This window comes from Rhipicephalus sanguineus, chromosome 7 (genome assembly GCF_013339695.2).
Source record: "Rhipicephalus sanguineus isolate Rsan-2018 chromosome 7, BIME_Rsan_1.4, whole genome shotgun sequence".
In the NCBI taxonomy this organism is placed as follows: domain Eukaryota; kingdom Metazoa; phylum Arthropoda; class Arachnida; order Ixodida; family Ixodidae; genus Rhipicephalus; species Rhipicephalus sanguineus.
The window spans coordinates 170386257-170396478 of NC_051182.1; the positions used below are offsets into that span (position 1 = coordinate 170386257).

At 45.4% G+C, this 10222-nt stretch overlaps 1 protein-coding gene and 1 pseudogene across 1 annotated transcript; one reads left to right on the forward strand and one right to left on the reverse strand.

Annotated features, from left to right (window-relative positions):
- Positions 1-3311: 3311 nt before the first annotated feature.
- Positions 3312-6079, forward strand: LOC119399257 (uncharacterized). Its single transcript, XM_037666074.2, has 3 exons — positions 3312-3439; positions 4229-4353; positions 5144-6079. Exons 1-3 carry the CDS (start codon positions 3354-3356, stop codon positions 6052-6054), a joined length of 1122 nt encoding a protein of 373 aa, XP_037522002.1. The 5' UTR covers positions 3312-3353; the 3' UTR covers positions 6055-6079.
- Positions 6080-8216: 2137 nt separating this feature from the next.
- LOC119399258 (uncharacterized) lies at positions 8217-8944 on the reverse strand (annotated as a pseudogene).
- Between the last annotated feature and the right edge of the window lie 1278 nt (positions 8945-10222).

Consider the following 10222-nt stretch of genomic DNA (forward strand, 5'->3'; position numbering starts at 1 on the left):
TCGGAGTACTGCAGCTTCCACATGCACCAACGGTGTTTCTCCGCCGCCGACTGCTACGAGTTCGATAGCACCGTCCAATAAAGCTGCTGCATTAGGCGCTGCAGAAAGAGAACGATGTCGACGGGCGCATGTCGTGCCTTGATAGAACGAGATTGAGGCCAGCGGGACGTGGAACGTATGCGCGTGCTCGCGGCTCAATCTACGAAACTCTGTCTCCCATGTTGCTGAAGCGCAGTGTGGTAGTATACGCATGAGCGCGGACGTAGGTTACCCTATCACTCGGCAGCGCACACACCACGCCGTTTATCTCCTTATTTGATGACACTTAAAGAAGCGCATACCAAGAACCAGTGTTTATCTGCTTGTTGATGTCATCTTTGCGCGGTATTCATGATATGCTGTGTCCAGGTACACGTTAACAACTTCAGCTACCACAACGGTTAAGCCATGATCATCGGCCTTATTCGCCGCGATGGAGATCTTCCGCTAGGCGTCAACGTGGGTGCATCCGCGTCAAACGGAGCTAATCGCCTCAAGATCTTTGAGCGGTGCCCTCTTGCGTGTAACGTCAAACAGAGGACTCGGGCGCTGCCCTTCGCGCGCGTGCTCGCTACGTCAAGGCTGCTCGACGCTTCCAGCCAGTTTGTCCTGCTCGAGTTATTGAAACATAAGTGGTCAAGTTCATAAAGCAATGTGTACTGAATGTCCAAGAAAAATGCCCAGCGAAATCCTGCAGAGTTGCCGTCAGCAGCACGTTTAGTGTCGATTGCTCCTGGTGTCGTCTGCTAGCCATGAATTTGTACATCTGCATGTATGGCGGCGATTTGTATTCGCGACTGTTCTGTTGCTGTGGCCACTCAGAATGACATTCCAGCCCTTTTTCGATCACTGACTTCAGCGTTCGGGCTTCGTTTTCCGTGTCAGGATTAAAGCGCAATATACGCATGCCGCGTGCTGCGCGTGTTCGGTTGCCAAGCCTGCTCCTTCGATTCAATTCACCATGGATGGATGGATGGATGCTATGAGCGTCCACTTTATAACGGGGCGGTGACAAGTGTGCCACCAGGCTCAAAAAAAAAACCTTTACTCTTTTTTTAGCGTTGGCCTAGTGTCTTTACTTCAATTAAAACTTTTTTACTCCAGAAGAAAAAAACAACAAAAAACCTTAAGTTTTCAGCTCCGTTCTGTGCCCTTTACGGCGGAATGTCCTTATTTGTTATCCAATATTTATTTTTGTCCTTTCTCTCTAGTTTTCTGCCACCAATACTCTAACCGTCTCTTACTTATTTCAATCGCGGGTGTGTTCAGCTTTCCATTGTCTCTAAAACCCAAGGCGTCATGTAGGCTCGTGCCCAAACGTACACCTGGGTGGATGTCTCCACATTCAATCAGAACATGCTCCGCCGTTTCCTGATCTTCCCCGCAGCACGTGCATGGTTCTTCGTCTTTACTGAATCTCGCTTTATAACTACCCGTTCTAAGGCAACCCGATCTCGCTTCAAACAGTAAAGCGCTTCCCATTTGAATTGTCGTAAAATCCCTCCATTATTATTTCATTTTTGCCCTTTCGGTATTTACTCAAAGCCGGTTTTTTCTCCATAGCTGCCATCCAGTAAATCCTCTCCGCCTCTCTGACTTTTCGCTTAACGCTCTTTGTTGACATACTGCTTACACTACCAGCCGTATATTTACTAGTGAGCCTCCTAGTTCTTTTTCTCCACTGTGTGTCCACGCTCTTCCTATACAAGTAACGGAACACCTTCTCTGCCCATCTACTCTCCTTCATGGATGGATGGATGGATGCTATGAGCGTCCCCTTTGTAACGGGGCGGTGACATGTCTGCCACCAGGCTCGAAGAAAAAAAAAAAGCTTCCTTGTTTCATGTTGGCCTAATACCTTATCTACATTGATTAAATCTATGCTATTATACCAAAACAATATAAATTCACTGTCCATCTCTCTGCCTCTTAAGGCAGAATGACCTTATTTTTCCCCCATTATTTATTTTTGTTCTTTATCTCTACTTTTCTGCCACCAATACTCTAACCGTCTCTTACTTATTTCTATCGCGGACGTGTGCAGCTTTCCATTGTTGTCCCTAAAACCCAAGGCTTCATGTAGACTCGTGCCCACACGTATACCTGGGTTAATATCGCCACATTCAATCAGTACATGTTCCATCGTTTCCTTAGTTCCGCCGCAGCATGTACATTGTTCTTCTTCGTTACTGAATCTCGCTTTATAACTACGCGTTCTAAGGCAGCCCGACCTTGCTTCAAACAGTAAAGCGCTTCCCCTTGAATTATCATAAAACATTTCCCTCCTTATTTCGTTTTTTCCCTTTCGGTAGTTACTCAGAACCGGCTTCTTCGCTGCCATCCAATAAGTCCTCTCCGCCTCTCTGACCTTCCGCTTAATGCTCCTTGTTGCCATATCGCCCGCACTGTTAGCCGTATATTTACTGGTGAGCCTCCTAGTTCTTTTTCTCCACTGCGTGTCAACGCTTTTTCTATACAAATACATGAAAACCTTCTCTGCCCATCTACTCTTCTTCATTTTCCTCAGCCTCTCTTCGAATCTCATTTTGCTCTGAGCTTCCCGCACTTCAAAGCCTGTCCATCCCATATCACCCTTAACAGCCTCATTTGTCGTCTTCCCGTGAGCGGCCAACGCGAGGCGGCCGACCGTCCTTTGATTTACATCCATTCCTGATTGTACCTCTGACTTCATGCACACCACTGAGTTCCCAAATGTAAGCCCCGGGACGATCACACCCTTCCACAGCCCTCGAAGCACCTCGTACCTATTGTACCCCCATAAAGCTCTGTGCTTCATAATGGCAGCATTCCTCTTTCCCTTTGCTAGCGATGCTTTCTCTTGTACCTCCATATATCTATGCCCCTCATTTACCCATACTCCGAGGTACTTTTACTCGCTTACCCTCGGTATTTTTGCAAAATAGTGCGCGCCCTCTACCGAGCAGCGGCCGAAACAGTTTCGGCTGGAAAACAGTGTCCGAACCGCCGAGCTGCCAAGCGGGAGCCATTGCTTGTGGATGCTTTGTTTCTTTTTTTTTTCTGATCTCTTTTAAGCGGTGATTTTTGTTGCACGTCTTTGCCGATGATCGAGGAAGATGCAATCCCGTTCTCCTTTTCGGAGACTGGGTGGAGAGACGATTTTTTGCGGTGTACAGTGACAATCGACGATGTTTGGCGATACCTCCATTCGATGACGCACACCGTTCGATAGGCGCGTCGGGGCTGGGCCTTGAAGGAAGAAAACTACTTTCGCAATGATCTTGAAGACAGGCGATTGGCGCTATGGGCTGGTTCGAGCGGCATGCTCGCCATCCATGAAGAGCGGTGTCTACGTCGTGTCCGCGTGGTTTGACCGAGTCACAGGAAGCATCGCCGGAGCTCATTGTGAATGCGTTGCAGGGTAAGCATGTTTTTTGTATGTGCACGCGTTGGCGGTTTGTGAATACAACCGCTGCCATTCACGTATAATGTATGCGCGATAGGAGCCGCACGCAAGTGCGTTTCGAGTATCTGGACAGGTTCATCGCGGCGGCGCGCGCGGTCCCCCGCATTCGAGGGCAGCGCTCGCTGCTTACACGACCCGTACGCTAGCATTTTTGTGGCATGCCCCCATTGAAATTTCTGGAAGTACAGCATTGTGGCCTAGTTAGTTTGCCACACAGGAACTTGTCGCGGTAGATATCTATATCGTGTCGAGTGTTCAACAAACTATCAGAATAGTGCTGTGCTGTGCTGCAGCAATATTTTCGATTGCGATCGGGAACTATGATCTACACGCCACAGTCGCGATCGGAAGCGCCAGTGTGGCGCTGGTAGAAGAGACAGATTCAGTGCGACAGCAGTAAAGTTATGTCTTTAGCTCTGCACAGTGTATACACATACAGAGAGCTTGCTTTCGTGAGCAACATGGAATGTCTCAGGAGGTGACTCGCCAGTCGTTCCAGTGTCGTGAGCTTTTCGGATGCCTAAACTCAGGGGCGTAGCCAGGGGAAGGGGGTGCAACCCCCCCCTTCATTTTTTTTTAAATTTTACATGTGTATATATACAAGCACACATACAAACGCACGTACAAACATACATAAAGTATGGTTGAACCCCCCCCCCCCCCGAAACAAATTTCTTGCTACACCTCTGCTAGGATTGCGTGACATCGTTCACTTCTACTTTTTGTTAAACATATGGCTTGCAGACTGAGCGAAACATGTCAACACGTGGCTGGACTGCTGTTTGCTGCTGTGGAAGCGGGACCAAAGGGGCCAGGCGAGCAAGCTTCGCGCACAGACTTCCTGTGCAAGTGGATTGTTCCAGGAGAAGGTGAAAACATGAGTCAAATGCATGTTTCATTTTGAAATGAGAATTTATTGCATTCACCATTACGTGACATTCCAGACGTAGAGACGTTCCTAACAGCTGCAAAGGCATAAGTTATTGCAACAGTTGCAGCAGATACAGTAAAACACAAATGTGCTTGTGATCAAAATATGCCACTATCCTTGCTTGAGCGTCCATGCACCAAACGATGTAGAAATTTACGTGGCTATGAATTTAACTGAAATACATATTGTCATGTACGAGGTGCTACAGAAATGTGTATGGTATGACGAAGATCATGAAAGTGGCCAACATGTATACAAGTACATTCCGTGGATAGCCACATTACTAGACAGGATAGTAACTGGTGAGCCAAGCTTGGTCAGAGGGCACTTACGAAAGCTCCTGCAGTAAACCTGCAAGGTTATGTAAAGATAATGCTTATTATGAAATTCATGGTTTCATCACTCTCACTAGGAATACATCTTCGACTGTGATATGGACAGAGTGAAAAGCTGGCATATGCTTGGACAAAAATTACACTACCTTCTCTACCCCGTTTTAAAAGGGGCTCCGAGCTGGAGTGCAGTTTTTGAAGGTTTAACATAACAGAAATGAAGGTTTCATTTCCTACATCTTCACAGCTATTTTATGTCTATGTACATTGTTTATTTAAGGTCTTCCATGATCAGGATGTGGCAGTATCCTTGATCGCACACTTTTAGGACACATTCCTGTGAAAATCACTCTATTGAGACCTTACAAGTGTTACTGCACTTTGTTTCCATTACAGCAAAGAAGAAGCCAGCACCGAGGCTGCCATTGGAGGACATTTCTTTCCGAAAGCATCTAATCAACAAGCCTGCACGGTCCAAGGTGAAGCGAAACTACAGCCCTTCAAAGCCAAAGACAACGCCGAGTGAAGATACAATGTCATTCAAAAAAAGACTTGCCAGTGCTTGCCGAACACTGCAGGCACTGCGTTACATATGTCCGTCAGTTGAAGTGGTCCCAAAGGACATTGAAGAAAAAAGTATAATTGGTGACAGTGTTCACCAGCGGAGCGATATAGCTAATGAAGAAATGAACAGCTACTTAAAGTCGCTCGCAGCTCTCAGTGAGGAGGAGAGAGTGAAAGTTTGTAAGGAGAGTATTGGTCAGGCCGAAAACAAACACTGGCATCAAGCGCGCACTATCCTAATTAGAGCATCGTTACTTAAGCGAGCATGCCGGTGTACAAAGCCTGAGGGGCTGTTGAAAAGCATTCGGTACCCATGTGAAAATGCTAAATCTGAGGCAATTGCGTGCGGAAGAGCGCATGAAAAAGATGCCGTTGCAATTTACGAGTTACTCAAGAAATGCACAGACGATGATGTCGCTGTCGAAGAGACTGGTCTGCATATACACAAGTACATGCCATTGCTAGGAGCGTCGCCAGACAGGGTTGTAACCATCAATGGTGTGCAAGGCTTGCTCGAAGTCAAGTGCCCCCTATCTAAGAGAGGGCTCACTGCTTACGAAGCATGTGCAGATAGAAACTTCTGCTGCAAGTTAGAAGATGGTGAAGTGGTCCTTAAGAAGGACCATGCTTATTTTTATCAGGTACAGGGCCAGATGGCCGTTAGTGAGCACACATGGTGCGACTACGTGATATGGACAGAGAGTGAGAAGCCAGGTAAACTGGACAACATTCATGTGCAATGAATTTATTTTGATGAGCACATCTTGGCAACAACAATGCTACCCGCTCTAGGTCACTTTATAAGGAGAGCCCTTGTGCCTGAGCTGCTGACAAAGCGAGTGAAGCGGCTTGGAAAACTGTATATAAATAGTCAGTATGTATCATTTAAGAAGCTTCAGGCAGGATTTTATGTGTGTGACCCCAGAAGTGACCTCGTCATAAAGCTTAGGATGCTGAAATAAAATGTAAAGTTGCGGCTGCCTCAATGCTGGGTTTGATCTTTTTAACTCACACTACGAAAAAAAAAGCAATGAAACAAGTCAACACTGGTGGCCTTCGACACAATGCCAACCCTAATTTCCACTCGTGCTTATTGAAATTAATGTATCTTTTCTGTTTCTGAACAGCTGGTGTTTTTTCTAATGGTGCACTTGTGTTAAATATAGTATGAAAAAAAACCGGCAGATCCCACGCAATGTGGGAATCGATGTAATGCGAAGCAGCCAGCAAAGAGCTGCATACAACGTCTTGTTTGTCATTGAGGCAAATGAAGTCATTCATGTCATGACATCTAGTTTGCTATATATGGCATGTCTGTCATGCATGCATGCATGTATAATCTGGTATATATATACTATGCGTGACGTGCTATTTATGTTTGTCACGCACTCCTGTCATGCCATACCAATTTTCGTATAAATCCAGTTAACAAATTGGCCGTAAGCGCCCCATGAGCGTGGCGTCTAAATCATACCCTACATGGCATGCATGTCACTGTTGCATGTTACCACCTGTTACTGATGTTATTCACACAGCCACGTCGCGCAATACCAATTTTGGTGTATATCAAGCTAGCAAAACGGCCACCGGCACACCATGAGCATGGCACGCAAGTCATGCTGTACATGGCGTGCCTATCATTGTTTGAATCTTAACTCCTGTTATTTATGTTCGTCCCACAGACGCGTCGCGCAATACCAATTTTGGTGTATATCAAGTTAACTAAACGGCCGCCAGCGCACCATGAGCGTAGCACGTAAATCATGCTGTACGTGACACGCGTATCATGATTTGCACGTTAGGACCTGTCACTTATGCTCGTCATGCCCTCTTGTCACGCCATACCAATTTGGCTATATATCAAGTTAATGAAACAACCTCAATAGCACCAAGACTGTGGCATGTAAATCATGTCGTTCATGGCATGAATGTCATGATTTTCATGATATGACCTGCCATTTATGTTCGTCATGCAGTCATGCTACGCCACACCAATTTTGGTGTACACCCTATAAACGAAACGCCCAGGAGAGCGCAAAGTCGTAGGACGGCTAGATAGATACGCTCAAAGTCGCAGAAGATCGCTAAGAAATGCTTCGCATTTAAAAGAAATAAAGCAGGAAGGCTTAAAAAGATTGGTAAAAGCACACTTTTAATATATTGCATTCAAAACAGCTCAAAGAAGTCAATGAACGTGCAAATATGGCACTTGAAAATGTGAACATAACACAGTGTATCTTGTTGGGTTAAAGCACATGTTGATGCATCCGAGGCAGAAGCTGGGCGATCTGTCCCATGACAATATAATAGCAAAATCACCGGCATAGTGAATCACAAATATCACAGGCATAGTGAATGTTGCAGACAATAGTAAACACCTACACACAAAAACCAGTGATCACGCTGCCGTTCGCTCATTTCTCGAAACAACAGTAAATATGTACAATAACATGATACAGCACCCAGGCCAGAACTCTTCAGGGCATGAACGCTTCCAAAGCGCATTTTACAGCATCAATGAACAGTGTTGTTGACATACACTGATATATTTGAACTCATGATTAAACGCGGCTCAACGGACATGAAATACAAACGAAGAATACACGAGGACAGATACACTTTGTTTGTATCTCGTGTCCGTTGCGCCGAGTTTAATCATGAGCCCATACCAACTTTCCCAACTATCAGTGTTACTGAACGTGATATATTTGAGAATAGTTCTCATTTAAGAATTAGCCCTAGGTCATAAAAGCCAATGAAAAGGTTAATTCAAAACATGAAACTAATTTTTAAGGTCTCTGAAAACTGGTGTAAACCTTGAAAGTCTCCATTCCTAAAAATATACAGAGGCTAATTTAACATTTCACACTCATTCGCTAAGTCTTTGACTATCAGTCAAGGTCTTTTATGAGCACACTTCTGAAATTCTGAAATTGCTCAAATAGCAACAGACTTGAAAAAACCTGTTCTGCTATATCTATCATATTGATAGGAAATGGCCTGTCCAATATGTGGAAGCTTGTAACCCTTGCAATCACTCGTTCCACATGAACGCGTGCACAAGCAATGCGACGAGTTTCTTCAACACTTTGAGCTGGCATTTGTCGCTCATGCGGCTCACGAAATGGAGGACGATACACTGTGATGCCAGGAGGAAAATAAGAGAACGTGAAACCCTTGTCCACCATGATTGCATTTCCTGGTTCTAATTGCTCCAACAGGGAGCTACATTGAATTATTTTTTTGTCAGACACAGAGCCCCCCCCCCCAGAGACGAGACACAAAGGCTAAGTAGCCATCAGGAGTACAGCCGATGAGAGCCTTATAGGTGTTGTAGTGTTTGTAGGTCCAGAATGTTCGACGCTGTGCACTCAGCGATGATGGTCGCTGTACTCGCACTTCAGTAGCGTCCAAGACAAGACGTGTGTTCTTAAAGTTCTCAAATGATTTGGGTAGGTGCTGCCTGATTGCTTCTTGTGGTGGAATTTTCGTTAGTTTTTTTAGCTGTCTTTGCAGAAAGTTTACCCAGGTTGCGAAAATACGGCTTACCTGACTCTCTGACAGAGTGAAGTTACGAGCCAATTCTCGCCCAGACATGCCAGTTCTCAGCCTCACTAGCACCATGAAGAACTCCGTAGCAAGATCTGTCTCTTTAGGCCTGCCACGAGTTTCTGGTCCGTCTTTTCCTTCCCATCCCCAGTACGACATTCTGACTGCACTAGGTGTCACATAGTCTAGCACGGCTTCAAATACCTCAAAGTTGGGAAACGCTGTATAGAAGACGCACTCCTTCGGCGAGTTTTTGATAAGACTTAATGTAAGTAGCTGTGACTGAACTAAATCCAGCCTCTTTTCAAGCTGCATGTTGTGTTTCTCCAGCCTTGAAACTTCTTTCTGCAGGTTGGCGACTTTCGCTTCCATCTCGAGCACAGCCTCCTTGCTTCTACTGCAGCCTTGGCACTGCTGAAGTGCAGCTCCTTGATCTGAAAAATAACATTAGTATTATATTTAGATGATGCTGGCATCGAGTATGTATTAAGTATAAACTGAAACAGTTTCAATGGTATCAGCCAAAATTAAGATAACTCTACGTGGCGCCTCACTTATGCAACAGTACCATGCATTGGCCTCTTGTGCAAGGCAATGCTGCTGGCAATGTAGCGTTATAAGGGAAATGTATATAACAGGAAAAAGAAGGAACACTGACTACAAATCTTTCGGCACACATAAAATTACAGATGCACTGCACATTTTCACGTTGAGTGAAGAACTTATATTGACACAGAGAAAGAAAGACAAGGAAAGCCTAGGAGGTCAACTAGATCAACATCCAGTTCTGTACCTGCACAGGGTGAGAAGAAATAACAGAGTAAAAGAAGAGAAGAAGAAGAGACCATTTACTCGCACCTTATCAGACATCGAATTTCCTAAGTTATTTTTCAGGTCCTTAGATTTAAAAAACAAAAGCATATGAAAGCATGAGTAACTTGGTGGGTTGGTGATGGATGAGTTTAAGCATCCAGAATCTTTGTCCTTTTAAAAGTTTGGCCGTCCAGTTTGGCACCTATAGCACCGTTTCACGAAGATGCACCCATGTTGACGCCTAGTGGCAGATCTCTATCGAGACGACTAACGCCCATGACCACGATTTAACCGTTGTGGTAGCTGAGGTATTTAACAAATACCTGGACACAGCCTATCGTCAATACCGCGTAAAGATGACATCCACAAGCACATAAACACTGGTACTCGATATGAACTTCTTCAAAGCGTTGTGAATTAAGGAGGCAACTGCACGGTCTGCGCTCCCGAGTAATAGGGTACCACACTGCGCTTCAGCAACACAGGAGGCAGATGCTCGCAGCTCTAGCCATGAACGCACGCACGTGTTTCACGCCCCACTGACCTCTG

Excerpts from the sequence above, each read along its gene's own strand:
- LOC119399257 (XM_037666074.2), top strand. The coding sequence starts at position 3,354 with ATGAAGAGCGGTGTCTACGTCGTGTCCGCGTGGTTTGACCGAGTCACA. Across the intron at positions 3,440-4,228 it reads CATTGTGAATGCGTTGCAGG|ACTGAGCGAAACATGTCAAC; the intron begins GTAAGCATGTTT and ends TATGGCTTGCAG. Across the intron at positions 4,354-5,143 it reads GTGGATTGTTCCAGGAGAAG|CAAAGAAGAAGCCAGCACCG; the intron begins GTGAAAACATGA and ends TTTCCATTACAG.